At 40.3% G+C, this 18,556-nt stretch overlaps 1 protein-coding gene across 1 annotated transcript in view; it reads left to right on the forward strand.

Annotated features, from left to right (window-relative positions):
• pcdh1a (protocadherin 1a) overlaps positions 1–18,556 on the forward strand; it is an 80,208-nt gene that overhangs the window by 6,410 nt on the left and 55,242 nt on the right. The window contains exons 2-3 of the mRNA XM_041051679.1: positions 1,571–2,385; positions 3,343–5,529. Of these exons, the coding sequence (XP_040907613.1) occupies positions 1,591–2,385; positions 3,343–5,529 (2,982 nt within the window). The 5' untranslated portion in view covers positions 1,571–1,590. The remainder of the gene's footprint in view (positions 1–1,570; positions 2,386–3,342; positions 5,530–18,556) is intronic.

Consider the following 18,556-nt stretch of genomic DNA (forward strand, 5'->3'; position numbering starts at 1 on the left):
CTCTGTTCCCTAAACTCGGGGTATTGGCTGGATACTAGATCCAATGCCTCCACTTATTTTTTAAATTTAGATCTATGTGGAAGTGATTGGAACCATTTTTCTCTGTATAATGTAACATAATGCTCTAACTAAACATAATTTTTTTAAACTATAAGTGGAGACATTAGAGCACTAATGTTCTCTAAAGGCTTGTACAAATTTTAGTTATATAATTCAAGAAAGGTTTAGAAAATAAAATTTATCAAATTTTGTTAAGGCAGTGACTAAGAAACAGTATTTAAAATGTACTAGTCTAGTCAGGGTTGTGGTAACAGTCTCCACTGGAAACACACGTAAGAGTGAACACAACATGATTAGTGAGTAGACTCTCACAGAAGCAGCACACACACAAAACTGGTAAAATGTTGCCACCACTAAGTTTTCCAGAGCACTGGACCTTGATACTTAACCTCAGTGTGTGCTCCATTTCAATTACCAATAGAACACCACGCACAGAGAGAGAGAGAGAGAGAGAAAGAGAGAGAGAGAGAGAAAGAGAGAGAGAGAGAAAATAATTATAGCCTAAAATAATTGCAGCATGAAAAAAGCCAGAATTCTTTAGCTGGAGGGAATACAGATCAAAGAAGACACTAAAATAATGGGTCGTAATTACAGAGTTGAAAGGTTCAAAATCAAACAATGATTGCAGTGTTTGAGCTAGCCAGTAGCAATGGAGCATGCATGGAAATGTCTGCATCGTGCATTGTTGCAAGCTGCATGTGATGATAATGGCCAAGTTGCATAATGTGCGTGAGAGGAAATGGCCTCACTGCCTCTTCGACCCTTGGAATGTAAGTGCTTGTTGTTAGAGGCCTCTCTGGTAATGAAATAGATCAAACAGATTAGCTCTATCAACAGACAACATCTTGTCAGGTTTGGAAGGATTTATTTTTTAGGGTATTTTTGTACCGTAGGTTATTTTTGAGCTACATTGTTTCACCACTCAATGTCTAGTAGTGTAATACTGAAATAATGAGTCTCTTAGGCTGTGTTGAATCTCTGAGATTTTGTATTTCATTTTTATTTGATTACACAGCAAAACAATCCACACTGGCCCTCAAGTTTGTTTTGTATGTAAGCTCACAAGATATAATTTCTTGTTCCTCCATTAATTTCTACATGAAATTTGTAAAGTTGAGGCATTCATTGAAGCTATAGGCGGAAAAGAAACAATGCTGGGATATAGTCATTATTGGATTTTTTAAATCCAATAATAATTTTGTTGTTGTTGGCTAATTATAATATTGTGCTTGCAGGCCTTTTGTAGGTGTTAGGCACTACTTATTGACAAATAACAGAACAAAGAACAGAAAACAGTGCAATGATGACAGTGTTTTTTTAAAGGTTTTTTTTTCTGTGGACTACTTTGGTCTTTATGATTTACTGATGTGGGTTCTGTGGTTTTCCTTTCAAATTAAAGTTATTGCCTATAGAGCTTGTTACAACTATCAAGCATTGTACAAGTAAATCTTCAAATGTGATTCCCCAAAGGAGACAACATTGTGACACAGACTCTCTTTGTCATTTACAGGCAGATCTTCTGATGACCTAATGGAACTGAATTTACAAGTAGTGCTGTTTTGGGTCTTGGTGCTGCACTGTGGCTCTGCTAAGGGCAGTATCCTGTACCGGGTCCAGGAGGAGCAGCCTCCCAACACTCTTATTGGTAGCCTGGCAGCAGACCAGGGACTGCCAGATTCGGGTCACCTCTACAAGCTGGAGGTGGGTGCCCCTTACCTCCGTGTTGATGGAAAGACGGGAGACATTTTCACCACAGAGATTCCCATAGACAGAGAGACCCTGAGGGACTGTCGATCCCTGGCTAAGGGTAAGGCCTGCTATCTGGAATTTGAAGTATCAGTGACAGATCTGATACAAAATCAGAGCCCACGACTCATTGAAGGACGCATTGAGGTACAGGACATCAATGACAACACCCCACAATTTCCCTCTTCTGTGCTCACCATCTCTGTCCCTGAGAACACGATCATGGGGGCACTGTTCCCCATACCTTTAGCTACAGACAGGGACTCAGACAGGAATGGGGTGGCTGACTATGCGCTGACTGCAGGGCCAGACGCAGCAACCCTGTTTGGTTTACAAGTGGCTGATGACAGAGGAGGGAAACTCCCACAGCTGATTGTCCTGGGCAACCTAGATCGTGAGTTAAAGGATTCCTATGACCTAACCATCAAGGCAGTGGATGGAGGAAACCCTCAGCGCTACAGCAGTGCTTTGCTTAGAGTCGTAGTCACTGATGCCAATGATAACTCTCCCAAGTTTGAAAAGTCCACGTATGAGGCTGAAGTTTCGGAAAATAGTCCAGTGGGGCACTCAGTGTTGCAGGTAAGATTATGATACTTTTCTTCTGTTTTTTTTAAACCTGATTGTCCTCTGGAGTGCAAAGTTAAATTGCAGCCATAATTGTTTTGATGTACTGTTTGAAATTTTATCTTTGGCTGCTAAGAAACACAGCAATTCTGAGCCAGTTTATCAGGATGATTTAGAAAATATATATGTATAATAATATATGTATATTAGGTGCATCATTTTTGTGATGTGTTTATTCCCTAGATACAGTTTTAATCCATAAAACAAAATCAAAGATAGATATTTTTATTCTGCTTTTGTTCTTTTGTATATAAAATAGTTCTACAGCTCTGAATGTTCAAAATTTAACCAGTAGTGCAGAATTCTTGGGAAACCAAGGCCACAGTTAGTGCTTGTCGAATCACATATATTCTTACTTGCAAGTTTTATTCACTTCTGTTGCACTAATGTGCATTTTTAAGTAATACTGAAACTGTTAGAGCATTAGCACATTATGCCTGTACAGGTAATTAAGCTGCTTATTGCTTTTGTTGTGCTATTATACTTGCAGAAATAGAGTTAGAGATACACAATGCCAGAGTGTAGGAGTAAGACGCACTGTGTAGGATTTTTTCTGCACAGTGCTGTGAAATTCTACTGACTGTCGTGAAAGAAATAGCAGCCCTAATATTTTACCATATGTTTTCATGTGAATAAAAGAATAAAAGGGGGGTTGGGTGGGGGGGGGTGGAAAAAAGGCCAGTGACATAACCACTGAAAGCAGAAAGGAAGGGCTATAATGAAATACGCCTTGATAAAGCTGTTCACATGCTGTGCTTTTGAGTGATCAGATGTCCATTGATTAATTTATTCATTCATTCATCCACTGACCAATAATTAGCAGAGAAATTCCTCCACTGGCTTATTTTAATTATAACACCAAATTCTTGTACATAATTCACACCTTTAACCATAGAATTCCTTTTATTATAGGTCAAAGCAAATGACTCTGACATGGGCCCCAATGGAGAAATTGAGTACACCCTTCACCAAGCAATAGACCCAGTGCCAAAACTCTTACGAATTGATCGGTCCACTGGTATTATCTATGTCAAAGGGCCACTGGACAGGGAGGAAATCAGCAGCCTATCCTTCTATGTGATGGCGAAGGATAAGGGTCCTCAACCTAAAAGCTCTAAGACATTTGTAACCATTGAGGTGACTGACCAGAATGACAATGCTCCAGCCGTAGAGATTCGTGGGATTGGTCTTGTGACACACAGTGAAGGAGTGGCTAACATTTCAGAGGACATGCCAGTGGGAACAGCTGTAGCTTTGGTGCAAGTGTCTGACAAGGATGAGGGAGAGAATGCCGTGGTCACATGTGTGGTTGCAGGAGATGTGCCCTTCCAGCTCCGCCCTGCCAGTGACTCATCCAGTGACAACAAGAGGAAATATTTCCTTCAGACCACCACTCCTCTCGACTACGAAAGGGTTAGGGATTACCGAGTAGAGATTGTGGCTGTGGATTCTGGAAATCCAGCACTCTCTAGTACAAATTCATTGAAGGTGCAGGTGACCGATGTGAACGATAACTCTCCAATATTCTCCCCGACCTTGTTTGAGGTGGATTTTGCTGAAGAAAACCAACCAGGGGAGAAGGTTTTGGATGTTACAGCTTCCGATGCTGACAGTGGCACTAATGCGGAACTCCTTTATAATATTGTGGCAGACTCATCCATCAAAGGTCTGTTTGAGATTGACCCAAATACGGGTGAAGTAAGAGCCCGAAGCCCGCTTGATCGTGAGCATAAAGAACGATATGAGTTCCGAGTCACGGCAGCAGATAAAGGGTCACCTGTACATAAAGGAACAGCGACTGTTGTGGTAAAAGTCCTTGACCGCAATGACAATGACCCCAAGTTCATGCTCAGTGGCTACAGCTTTTCAGTTTTGGAAAACATGCCTCCCCTTAGTCCAGTTGGTATGGTGACAGTCCTGGATGTGGACAAAGGTGAGAATGCTCGTGTTCACCTCTCTGTAGAGCCTGATGGAGGCAAGTTTGTTGTTCAAAATGGAACAGGCACCATTCTCTCAAGCATCTCATTTGACAGGGAGAAAGAAAGCAGCTACACTTTCCGTCTAAAAGCAGTGGATGGAGGAGAGCCACCCAGGTCTTCATATGTGGGTGTTACTATCAATGTTCTGGATGAAAATGACAATGACCCTGTGGTCACCAAGCCCTCCAATTCCTCCTTCAGGCGCTTGTCACCTCTAGCTTCCCCAGATAGCCATGTGGAGGTAGTGGAAGCTGAAGATTTGGACAGTGGCCCTAATGCAGAGCTGGTCTTCAGTATTGCTGGTGGAAACCCTTACCAGTTATTTCGCATCTCCCCTTCCAGTGGGGAGATCACTCTAGCAAAGGAGATGACCCGAAAACATGGTGGACTACATCGCCTAGTGGTGCGAGTGAGTGACAGGGGTAAGCCTGCACGTCATGCCACTGCTCTGGTCCACATCTATGTCAATGAAACCATTTCAAATGTCAGCTTAGTGGAAGCCCTAGTCGGACACAGTCTTTACACTCCACTGGACAGGGACATTGCTGGTGATCCTGACAATGGCTTTGCTGCTCAGCGCAGTAACATTTTGTTTGGAAGCCTTGCCGGTGTGGCAGGTGTTGTCATGTTAATCTTGGTGGTGGTATTTATTCGACACCGCATCCAGAGAGAAACTAAGAGTGGGTATCAGGCAGGCAAAAAGGAAACAAAGGACTTATATGCACCCAAACAGGCACCAAAGAATGCCAAAGGCAAACGAGGAAGGAAAGGCAAACCCCAGAAGTCCCCAAAACCACTCGGGGAAGAGGAGGAGGTCAGTCTCCAAAAGAGTCTCAAGTTCAACCTTGATGGAGTCAATGATAGCCCCAGGATACACCTGCCCTTAACATATTCACCAGGAAGCCCTGATATAGGCAGGCACTACCGCTCCAACTCCCCCTTACCCTCCATCCAGCTGCAGGCTCAGTCCCCCTCAGCCTCACAGAAGCATCAGGCCGTCCAGGACCTGCCTGCTGCCAACACCTTCGTAGGAACCGGAGGAGATGACAACTCTACCGGCTCAGACCAGTACTCAGATTACAGCTACAAGACCAGCCAACTGAAGTACAACAACAAACAGGTAAAGTCAAGCCTTACAAAATGTAACTACTGTGTACGTGGTCTCGAGTAGTGAATTGTTGGTGTGTCACATTGTTTAAGGGTATTTAAGAGGGACAGGTCAATTTTAGAACTCATACTGTATTTTATTCTTGAGCTGTACAACAGTTTTAAAATCTTACAGAGTGAAGAAGTCTCATGTAGGACTATGTTGTCAGCTCCAGTAGTATGTCATCATCTACTTAAAAAGACAGTAACATGATACCAGATTTAAGTAATTTGAATGGTTTTTGTTACCATTGTGCCATAAGTCCAATTGTAAAAATGTAAAATGATACTTAAACATTTATTGCAGATATGTTACTGTCACTTCTCATTATTCATAATTTCATTTTCTGTAGAACTGCATATAATGTGTGAGATGACAGATTAAGAAGAGACAAAATGTCTGCTCCCATTTGAAAGCGTATAACTTATAATAAGCATAACTGTATTCCCCTCAATTCTAGTCTGACCACTAGAATGTTTCTGTGATCACGTGGGCAACATGGATATTATTTGGGAATAATGTAATTATGATATTTACAATGTTTTGGACTCTGATTATAGATAGAATATAGTAACAATTATTTATCATAATATTAACTGTAGTGACATGCTTTCTTAATATTTGTTTTGCCCCCATGTAACTTCTTTGGAGGGTGAAATTGGACAGTCAAAGAAAGTTACTGCAAAATTTTTCTCCAGGTAGAAAACTTGGATGGTGCCCTTCATATTTTGTTTTTTCATCAGGTTGGGCAGTGGAGTTGAACAGGGAAAGTCCATTTCTCAGTGACTTATTTCTGCTCTTCTGCCTGACCTCCAGTGCTCTGATCTCTGCAGGTCACTTGCTCTTATCTCCCTGCTCCTTATGCTCTTATCTCCTCTTATCTGTACAACATTTGGCAAGGTTTGAATCGCCATGGAAACAGAAATATTAATAGACTCAGAGGGGATTACGAACAGAAGAATTGTTAAGTCGAGGGACAGGAAGCTAGTGTGTCTCTAGGTTTCTGTGTCATCTGCAAGTGTGTGAATGTGCATCTTGGACTAAACAAGTGTAGGGGTGTGTGTGTGTGTGTGTGTGTGTGTGTGTGTGCGCAGGGGGATAAGGCAGACTACCATAATCCTTAAAAATAGTGTAACATTCTGTGTCGTACTGCAGAATGTCTGGATGTCTTGATCCCATCAGTTTAATAAGACAGAAATGCACAGGCTACTGTAACGCATCTCTCTTTTTTAATTAATTACTGTGCTCGACTCTCATTCAACATAAGAAAAAAACACCCAGTATCAGTAGGAGGTAAAAACAGTTACATAACTTCAAAGTACCCCCAGAGCCAAAGACTGTCTACTACAGGGGCATTCCCTCTCAAACAAATCCAGCGCCTCCATGATCAGCAACCCTGCAAGACTGATACTGCTGAACTTTACTGGGTGAGTTATTTGTGAATCACGCAAATAATAACTAGTTCTATGAATGCGATATTCATGTTGCAACAGTGGCATTCAAAAGATAGTCATCATTTTGTACTGAAAATATTTGACACTGATGTATACAATTTATTTTCATTCCATACAAAGTTGACATGGGCTTTCAAGATGCCTCTGTATATTACATTGCACTGTCATACATACAAAAGAGAGCAGATAAAGTTTGCCACAAAAAAATTAGCAAAAATAGAAGTGGAAAATATGCAGCTGAGTTCTGAACATGTGTAGGTGACACATTTTCTGTGGAGATATCTTCAGAGCCAGTCTCACAGTTGGCTGGTTGGTAGTTTTAGCAGATGTTAGCTGACAGCTTAGGTGATCACAAGCCTTTGTGGATGGAGTCAGTTTAGAGAACAGTCACCACTGTCTCCTTGATGGACAACATAAGGGACCAAAATGACTGCAAGCCACAGGGTGTGTCTGGGTATTTGTGTGTAGTGCCAATCTCAGCGTATGTGTGTAGATTTGCTGCTTATTATAAGAGTGTTAATTGTAACTGTGGCACAGATGTAGGCTCTCAGCACTTGACAGTGTTTGCGTTTTCTCAATATGATAACATAAACGCGTATGAGACATGACTCAAGTGATTGACAGGCCGTGTAAAAACATGGACAGATGTTGGAGCTCATGTGACTTACCTCGGCAGATGTTGTCTCATGTATGGCATCCCCTCTCACATCAGGAAGAACAGATTGACCAAAATATATAATGAAAGTAACTGCCAAGTGATGTGACAGATGTAGAGTGGTGCCCTTGCTTTAATTAACTGTGCTACGCTCGACAATGGCTTTTCGGTGGGAATGTGCTCAGGTGTCTAGGTTTGTACTAAACTTCTTGATACTATATCTGAAAGTTACAGCTTAGATATAGGCAGATTCTGAGCGCATTCAGTGTAATAAGCATTTTTTTGAGTAAACTGTTATTACCACTGTGTATTAGGATTTGTAGCACACTGAGTATTTTGCTCTGGTACTGTCTGCAGCATTATCATTCTTTTTCTCCAACTCCCCAGAGCTTTAATTAAAGTAGTTCACTTATGAACACCAATTTATTGTTGGGTGAAATCTGAGTTGCTGCTCAACAAACTAAAGCGGTATGATCTGGTAGCTGTGTGCTGTTGTACTTTGTGGGCAGCAGTTTGAGTTGTAGACACTGACAGTGAGGACATGTTTAAAATGTGATATTTTGGGCAGCCCCCATTTCTTTAAGTGACATCTCTCTCAGGGTTAAGGTTAGAATTAGGTTTAAGTTAGGGTTGGGGTTAGACATGTTGTAATGAGTACTCAATTTAAAATTAGGGACTTGGGAGTCCATCATGCCAGTTAGGGTCCACTTTAGTCCATATAGACCCTCACTGACAAATGTATGCATGTGCAAAAGCTGTAGATTTGATAGGTTTTGTTATTATTTCAAAACAAATGTACAGATAGACACAAATATCAGACATAGTTCATTGTGTGGGTGTCTCACTGCTCTAATATTTATTTAGATGGTACTATATAGCTTTTGTTGCACCTACTTAACTCTAGATTTGTATTGCAGACATCAATTGATTTGTCCATTAGAACAGTGTTTTTTTTTCCATCAGAGGATGTTTTCATTTTAAATATATGTCTACACCTATAAATGCTACCCTTGAGAATAGCCTGAGGCTGGATGGAAGAATATTTAAATTCTATATCCTCTAGAATTGCTTGTTGAGGGTGCCAGAACCCCAACAGATGTTTAAGATGTCCTAATTAGATCACAGTATTATCTAAGCATGTGCCAGCTATATGTGCAAAGCCACATTTGGTTTGTTTTCTGCATAAGAAGATAGTGTTGTTATCAATTCAGAAACATTTTCATCTTCTCCCAAGGCCCAGTAGAGAATTTTGCAGCCCTCTAATTGCTTTAGATTAACCCACTTTGGCACAGAATTCCTGAAACGCAGTTTCTGGGATATAGTATATTACAGCAGATGTAGTGAGTTGGAGGCAGTTGAGGTAAAAAATATCCATTGCCTCACAACAAATTCAAAATAAATCCTTTTTCTACAATACTCGTTCCAAAAAAAGAATTGAACCAGTAAATGCCAGAAATAGACTTAGACACCCGAAACCTTTAACCGCAGTTGGAACCAATGGTTGTCATGTACTATATGTGTCTTGAACCAATGAAATTCAGAAGCATGGACAGTGCTTTTTGCTGCCAACTGTTCCACTGCCTCTGTGCAGATGGAGAATGGTCGCACTACGCGTGGAGAGAAAGATTATGGGCCCATTTGAGGCTGATATAGATGGACTCCTGTTGTCTGTGGTCCTTTGTCAACACTCCTTCGAATAATGCCACACACTAATTTGAATGTGTACAATGCTGAATTAAATAAGAGCCATATTTTACTGGTAGATGGTGAAAGACCTACCAACAGCTAGAAGACCAAAAGAACTGACTCATTTTCTCCACTATGTCAGATAAGACAACATATTTTCTGGCAAGAAAAAGCCTTAACAAGTGCAAATGTACCATCAAACAAACCCATTATGTTTTTATACTAGAGTTAAACAAACCAGATGAGCTCTTTGCATGATATGGTGCTGTAGATTCCCTGTGCTGAACAGGGCTCCTTCCACTTCCTTTCATAAAGCCTGCACCTGTTTGGGTAATATTGTAATTAAACTGGGGATATTGGGAATTTTCCTCAGGGTCTCGGTAAGTTAAACTATTCTCAGGTGTATGTCGCAAATTTGTTATTGAGCCTGGTTATGCATTTACATACAGTAAAACATGCATATTTCAAAGGAATAATTATTGATGTGGCAATATCCCGTACCGTTAAGATGCATGTCGTGTGCAGTGTAGAGTTTCAGAGAAGACATTGCAGATGTTCCTAAATTATGACTGACAAGTTTATATTATACTAGCATTACAATATATTAATATAAACCAAAAACATACATACACATTTAGTCATTCAAATTTAGTAGTATGGAAGTGTTCTAGAAATGTATGTTTATTTACAGTTCAGGTCATCATAGAAGATTAATGTCTCACCCGGTATAGTCACACTACTGCTGCACAGTATCTAGAAATTACACTGTAAGCTTTACATTTCCCAGTCAACAAAGGTGGAGGTTGATTCACTTTTACATCAACTATCTTTGTAGTTTTTAATTCCCCCCTCGTCACCTCTGAATGTGTGATATTGCGTGATGGTTGCTGGAGAAACCAGTGACTCACATTAGCCATTAGAGCTGATAATTAGCCCTGTTGGGTCCAAGAGCTGGCACCTTTTTTTCACACCTCATTTCTTGAGAATCCCACAATATGAACAAAGCACAGGGTGAGTGGTATGGAACACTGAGCATCCTGTGTTACTCAGCAATCATGACTTCTTGAAAAGCTGTAAATTCATCCTTTATGTACGTTCACACTAGTAAAAGGCTTTATTTATCCAAGTGTTGTCTCTCTGTGGGCTACTCGTTTATCTCCTTTCCTGTACGCAGTTACCTAAAACCAATCCAGTGAATTCTTAGAGCAGGAAAGTGGGTAGAGTGAGTCAGTGTGAGTCTTAATTAACCTGCTTCTTTGTTAAGCAGGGCCCACACTTTGTGAACTTTAGGCATCCCTTTGAGCTGGGATTAGCCCAATTTAGCCCAATTCCGCTGTTTGAACCCAGCAGAGGTGTATTACAGACGAGGCCGGAGGCAAAATTTGCACTTGTTCTACAAGACTGTGACACATTATTCTCTCTTACTTGTACTCAAGACCAGTGGAACCTAGAAATCACTGAAAATATGTCATCTGCATTTCAGTGAATAGTTGAGAAAGCGAGGAGTGCAGCTGACTTATTCTCCCTATCTTTTCCTATCTCGGTTTCCAATCTGCCTTCCAGTATTTTTCAAACAGGCACGACACACACAGACATACACGCACACACACAGACACCCACACACACATGGCTCTTTGTGCACCACATATTTGCCCTGGCTGATTACCCAGAAAAAGAGAGCTGGAAGGAAAGTGAGGTGAAACGCATTGTAGATGCTGGAATAATTTACTTTGCCTTTACCTCATGTTTTGCTTACTGTTTTATGGCATAAAAGCATGATTCAATGTTGCATTACACACTGCATTGTACAGAAAATACTCTGTGTTGTTTGGTCACCAATACTGCTGCCATTTCACATCTTAACAGCACTACTGGGTTGCCAAACCTACTTAAATAAACGATAGTGACCTTTGTTCATAATACAGTATACCTAATACTAAATGTTTTTTTATAATTACAACACATTACCAGTGACAAATGCTGCGAGTACATATAACTGTAGGTGCACCTCTGCTCGAAAACACCTACTAATTCGCAGTGTATTGTTTGTATTGTGTGTGTGTGTGTGTGTATCTCCTGACTTGCAGGCTAGCAGGCTCCCAATTCCTGCATTAGCTGAGACGGCAAACACTAAGGCAAGGCGCTGGGTGGAGCAGGCAGTGGGAGGGGGAGAGAAGGTCTCATGCTAGTGCTAGTTTGATTTCCAGAGCATTTAAAAATCTGCATTTAATTAACTTTATAATAAAGTAATGATACAGTTGGTTGCATGAGTACAGTTGCACTAGCCTAATTAACTTTAAAACAACAACCTGAAAGCACGTTGTAATAAAACGATCATTTTTGGCTTGGATTAGGCGACAACCAAACACTGAAAGACTGTTTTAAGAGCAGAAGCCAGTAATGAATGTATAGTACTTTGAGTCAGTCTTGATGGTGCCATGGCATGGCTGGATCAAACAAAGTCATGAAGATGACAAGATCAGATCCTCAGGATAAAGCTTTCATAGGTTTGAATAAATTTTAATTGGAGATCTTACTCCATTGGAGAGAGCCCGTGACATGAGGGCACAAAATAATATGCACACAGTGGACTCGTATCACTTCATACTTCACCTCCCTTTGTTTCTCCACTACCATGGCAAATACTATGTCTGTTAGGACTGTAGTTTGGCCAGATAATACTGTCACATTCATGTCGAAAGTTGGATGCAAATGCAGACGACAGGGGAATTGGCAAACAGGCAGGCTATCAACAAGTGGTAGTCAGGCAAGTTGCAGGCATACAGGTAACAGGCAAATCACATAGATCTTAGGCAGGTACTGTAACAGGCAAACATGTAACAAGAGGAATGGCTGGAATGCTAAAACAGAAAGGCAGTGTAACCTGGCAGTGAACAAACCTCTGCAAATACTGGAACTAATTGCTGATGAGTAGTAGCTCGGGAGACAGGTGATAGGACTAGGTGATCTACAGTGGAAGCAAACAGTGGGAAAGAAGCAGGAAAATGCCTGACAACACTGAGACAAGAGAAAACAGAGGCTGTCAGAGGCTCCCTCTGAACAGAAGATGACTATGCAGAAGGCGATATGGCTCTTGCCTTTAAATACTGTGTTCTTCTAATTTAATTTTGTTTAGGATGGCTAAACAGGAAGACTGAACTGGCAACTTCCCTTCCCTTCCTTGGGACAATAATTAAATTAAAACATAATGAAGTATTTTTCCCACATCCTGAAGTTATTGAGGTTATTGCACACACACGGAAATATTAACAGAAAGTTTCACACGAGATAGTGATATAAAAATTCTGAAATAGTTGTACATTATATCAAAAGATCAGAACTGGAAAAGCAACTGCTTTGAACTGACAAGCTACTCTCTCTTGCTGTTGTTCATTATGACAGCTAACTGATACTAAATATGGGCATTATTGACAGACTACAGACATTTTTAATCACCAGTAATCAGACACGTAGTGAATATTTGCCAAAAAAAAAATGGCCACACGCAGGCAGGTGATGACACCTGTGTTATTTGCAAGGCTTTCAAAATGATGGATCCATCCTTTATTCAGATATCTCAAGTCTTGCTGGATACTGAGGAAAAAGAAAAGCTGTTGACAGGCAGCTGTGCTGGATTCCTGTTTTGATTGGGTGTCAATCTGTCAATATCAACTAATCCACCACAGTGTTAGCTACAAGAAGAAGTATAATGGGAAAGACAAAGAAACTGTGAAAGTGAACAAAGTAATAGAATAATGTCATGTCTAATTTTTTTCATTGTCAGCCTTAATATAGCACCTGGGCAGATATCTGAGTGTTTATGTTTTTGTTTTTTTTTTAAATCACAAAATCAAGATCAGGTAGCAAACTCTTAATAAGACTTTTTAATTTGAATAAGAGTATTTCTCCAAGATTAGTCTTTGGGTGTTAGTATCACTCATGTCCCTCATTTTGCTCATTAGCCCAGTTGGTGAGCCACACTCCGCTGTTTTTCATTTTTTCATTCAGTTACTTCACTCTAAAACCAAATGGTCTGTCCCTGACCTGCCTGTTGAAACAGCTGCCATAGCTCCAGCAGACAAACATGTGCAGCGGCATTACAGATGCCAACATTACAGGGCAGGCATGTCAAATAGACATTTAGTTCATTGACAGAAACAGCTAGCCAACGTAACAACACCGGAACAAATGTATGAACAAATTTCATCCAAACCTCAGATGTAGTGGAGGATGTTTTTGGAATGCTGAGAAATACTGTGTGCGTGTGTGTCGATATCAAATACATTTCTCTGAGTTCTGTATAAAACCCACACACAAGACTATAACAGACAAGAAGGGACCAATATCTAAGGCAATGACCAAATTTATACTAGTAAAATTAATGAAACCACTACGAACTTATCCGCCTTGAATGTTACTCTATTTTTACTGGTCCAGTAATAATTTCACTGTCGCAGTCTAGTGGGCTAGTGCTTAAAATCCCTAAACTCCACCCCTTCATATCTTCTTTGGTGTGTCTGCTCATTGCTATTAAAAACTGCACGAGGCAGGTGGAGATGAAGAGGCCAAAAATATTCACATAACATCCCTAGACATCCTTTGAAGTATCTTGCCAGGGTAGAGAGGATGTGTGTTACCTTGAGTTACAGTAGACGGAGACGGATGTCAGCTGTACAATCTGGCTCTGCACAGTATAAAAGATGGCACAGCTCAATAATCAAGGCTTATGCGGAAACGCTGGATGCACAGACCGCCTGCTATACTCAGCATATTTACCGTGTCCTGGCACCCTGTCTGTAGCCCTCTGATGCTGCCTTGTTTCATGTCCCCTGGACTGGAGACTGAAGTGCCTAAATATCAGGATACATCCTAATTATTCTGTGGCCAATCAACTGTTGAATCTTGGAGGGACACGGCTTCTTTAAATTCTTGTGACTTAACAAGTCAAATCCTATTTGATCTATGTGATGCTCATTAGTAGGAAGATTTCTGGCTTTACAACAGTAGACCAGTGGAAGTGCCAGACTTATTGGCAGGATCCAGGTGGCTGAGGAGAGAAGATTAAAAATTGACTTGACTAGAATCCATGGATCACGATGTGAGGTTGGACATGCCTGGGTCTACATATTCAGCACCTCACCAGAGGTGCACATCTGGCAGGTGGAGGCTGCTTATCATGGAGCTTTAGTGAAAAGTTTAAATTGGGCTTATACTGATAAATGAATTACAAATAACAAATCACTGAGATTAAGACAGTAGAAATAAAATTTTACTGTGTACAGTTACTTGCTTTTCAGTAACTATTTAATGGAGTCATATATAAATATACAGAACCTCACACCATGTTACCCAGCGTCTCTGCAGTTAACTTACAATCTGTTAACTCTCTTGAAGGCACAGGGGTGTTTTAGGAGTGATTGTGTATGTTGGGATTCCTAGACAAAATCGGTAGCAGTGGCAGGTATACTTTACTGTACTTTACTGGAAACTTTGGGAAAGAAAATAGTTGGAGATGAGAAATGATTTACCAGCACCTTTGTGAGCAGATAATATTTAGATGTTTCCCTCTACTCTAGCTAACAGAGGAGGTATTGATTCAAAATGCCCCAATAAAAAAGCCTTTAACTTGAGGGATGATCAACTCGGTGAGGGCAACGGAGACAGCAGAGAGGCAAATGACTTCAATTAGCAGGCTTGTCCTAATGAGAGAACCATTCTTTGAACTAGGACATAGGGATTGATTTCATTTGCACCTCACTCTTGAACGATCAGAGTTGGGCCCCTGAGATTGGTTGGCCCATAGTCTTGTTGTGGCAGGACTGAGAGGTGTAGATAATGGGTAAGACCATGTGCAGGAAAGAGTAGGAAACTTTTCAGTATTTAAAGTATTATTAACATACTTGTCTGCTGTTATCCTAAGGTCCCATTTTGCCCAGTTACCTGTAAAAAGCTGAACTCCCACACACTTTGTCCTCTGCGGAGGCAAGTGGTGATTTTCTTTCTTTTTTTAGCAAGACATTACAAAACTTGGAAAATCTACCAACGAAGTGTAATACCACTGGGCTTATGCTGTTGATTTGGGTGCATGAAAATACTAACATAGTGTGAAACTTGTTACTTCCAGTTTGTCTGTTGTTTTAAACAGATTTTGTTGCACACCAGATCTGGTGCAACATGGCAAGGTGAATAACATTTCAGCAGCAGGCTACAGAGAGTGTCTCCAACCAAGACTTTTTAACAGTTAAATTTTTCATGAACACTGCTTCATGCCTCATGTCAGCCTTAATGCAATAATTATGCATTAAACATTTTTTTTTTATAATGTGAAAATGTATTGATTTAAAGGCAGAAGGACCCGTGACAAAAGTCCTCCTGATGAATGGCGAGAACTTTCTGAGCAGCTAGGTCTGACTGCCAGCCACGAGCCCTCTTGATGTCATCAAAATGCCCAGCAATGCTGACTTGCTCTTTGATGTAGAGGGAAAATAATTAAAGTCTTGCTAGTGATCTATATACGTATTAAAAAGTGATGGTCTCTGCGTATCGATCAAGTCTGATGAAATGTGTGGTGAAAAGTCAGTGGTTCACAATGATCTGCTCTCATTTTTTTCCTCAGGCTTATATGTATATGCTTTTGGCGGGTGGCACATGCATGGTCAGATTCTGTCTTTTATGTAAAAAATAAAATAAAATGAGTAACTCCTTAAGGTAAAGCTGTGTGGAGGCTCAGCTCCCTGATGGCATTGCCTTTAGCTCAGATATTATATCACCACACATCCCAGCCTTCTTACCTTCTGCCAGGCAGATTAGTGCTTTTATCAATAAGCAGCTTAGCACCAAAGTGTCCCTCAATAATATGCCATGGTATTTTTTTTTTTTTCCTCCCGCTGCTTTAACTCCTGGGCTCCTCTTTTTGTGTCTTTTGCTCTTACACATTCTCATAACCTCACATTTCCCTCTTTTCACCCCCTAAAATTCTCCATTTTCTTTAACGATCATAACCTCTGACTTAGAGAAACTGCAATACATTATGTATTCCTCGCTTCAGGTCACATTAGGAACCAAGACAGGGCCCAGGAGGGCCCGAGAGCAGCATCCCCATCAGACATGCTACCCCATTAGAAGCCTACAGTGCACCGTAAAACCCATAAAGGGCCATTAGGGAAGTGCTCTGGCCCACAGACACCTTTAAGACCAGCCAGCCCCAAAGGTGCATGGTCGCAGATGGTGTAAAACTTACCTGATTTGTCATTAAATTGCTTGTTTTTCTCTGGATATTTTATTCAGAGCTGTGTGTCACATATTTTTGCAGTTCGTGCGTTAAGGGTTTTTGCGACATGGTTGCGACATAGTTTTAGAAATGTAATCGCAGGAGTCATCTGTCAGTAAGTCTTTATCATCCCCGAATTCACTGATGTTTGGTGACAGCTCTTTTAACTGTACAGTTATCCCACTATTTTTCTAGTTAGCAAACCACCACATAATGCACATTATCACAACAAATATAAATTAGCATAAGCATCATGAAGCTAAAACCGGTCCCAGCTGAGATTTCACTCAGTCTTTTGTAACTGCCTGAATATGCTCCTCAACCGGTGACAGCTCTTTCACCCTCCTTCAGTCAGAACAATTGCATACAGCTGTGAGGTTTCAGCATACTGCCTCTCGTGTGATTAGAGCGCCGCTTATTACGTTTCATGAGCCTGACCCAAATCTTCCACAGGCAGACACACTTTTCACAGTGAGTTTGAAATTCTAAATCCTAGATCATGTCAAAGGTGAATCCCTGACTTGGCCATAAATTGCAGTTTCTGGTGCACTTCTGTGGGAAAAATCTACCATTTGGTCTTTTGGGAGATTTTCACGACATTTAATAAACACTGTGAAAACAGCTTAAAAATGTTTATACCAAGTTTAAAAGCAGTATGATGTGTCACAGCTGCATACTCCCATTAAACCAAAAGTTTGCCACATTTAGTTTTGGAGCACTTATGAATAGTGTTTAATTAGCTTTGAGAAAACATTTCTCTTTGTGACAAACTGTTGTGGGGTTATGATTAATTTCATGCATTCCGTTTTTTTTTTTTAAACAGCAGCAAGTTAGCAAATCATAAATTCTTTTTTTTTCTCCACAGCCTGACACAGAAGTTCATTTTTTTTTTTTTTTGTTTAGTTTTTGTCAAATTGTTTAAAAAGAGCAGATGAGGAATGAACTCATGAGAATGAAATACATTTTTTGAATTGTGTGTATGCACTTTACACTCATTAAGGCTGTATAAGTGGTTCTTGTCCATGGTAAATGTAATGCGCCTCTTTTGCTTTACTTTTCCGTTGCATGACTGCTGCTCTGAATGGGGTTATATGAATTCCTCCTGTAGGATTATGCTCTATGTACAGGGAGGGGATCAAGATATTTTACATTTAGTAAAGTTTTCCTTTAAGTGGCATAAAGATCGATTCATAGTCCTGAAACAGAATGAAAATGAAAAAAAGTATCATAAATAGAATGTGTTCAGCATCCAAGTACATTCTGGTATTTATGTAAACATTATTTCCAAAACAACGTCAGAAGAATTGAGATGAACTCAGGAAGAGGGGAAACCACTTGAAGCACATTGCCTTAAGTGTTCCACAGTGCAAAATCCTCTTTTATATTACAAGTGGTCATGCTCTCTTCATTCCTCTGGTATTTTTCTTTCTTTTTTCACTGTCTCGTCTTTACATCCATTATGCCTCTTACAATGTCGTTCTCAGACATTGTAACGTGCAAACCACTTTATTTATATGAATATTTCAGTTTTAAAAAATGCTGTAAATTCAGATTGTTGCTAATCTGCAACACTGCATTTGTGACATTCACAAAGGCCTTTTCATGTATCTTGTAACCACCAGTACACAGTCAGTTCAAAGGGGAAAAAAACATCAACAATAATATTGTTGATGAGTGTGAGTGGCTTTGGCAATCAAAGTAAAAAGTTAGAATGGAATAAAGATGAGGATTTGTTCTATTAGGACAGGTTTTGACTTTATACAACCCCTGATCCAAAAAGTTGAGTATTTTCATGTTATCAATAAGATGCTGAAATGCTTTGTAAGTGAGTGAAAGCCAAATGAATGAGGCTAATACTGTAGTAATGTGACCGTGCCATTTACATTTCTGATTTGAGACCTCACTGGTCAAATGCTCTTTAACTAAAAGGAGAAT

The sequence above is a fragment of the Toxotes jaculatrix genome, chromosome 12, assembly GCF_017976425.1.
Source record: "Toxotes jaculatrix isolate fToxJac2 chromosome 12, fToxJac2.pri, whole genome shotgun sequence".
Lineage (NCBI taxonomy): Eukaryota > Metazoa > Chordata > Actinopteri > Toxotidae > Toxotes > Toxotes jaculatrix.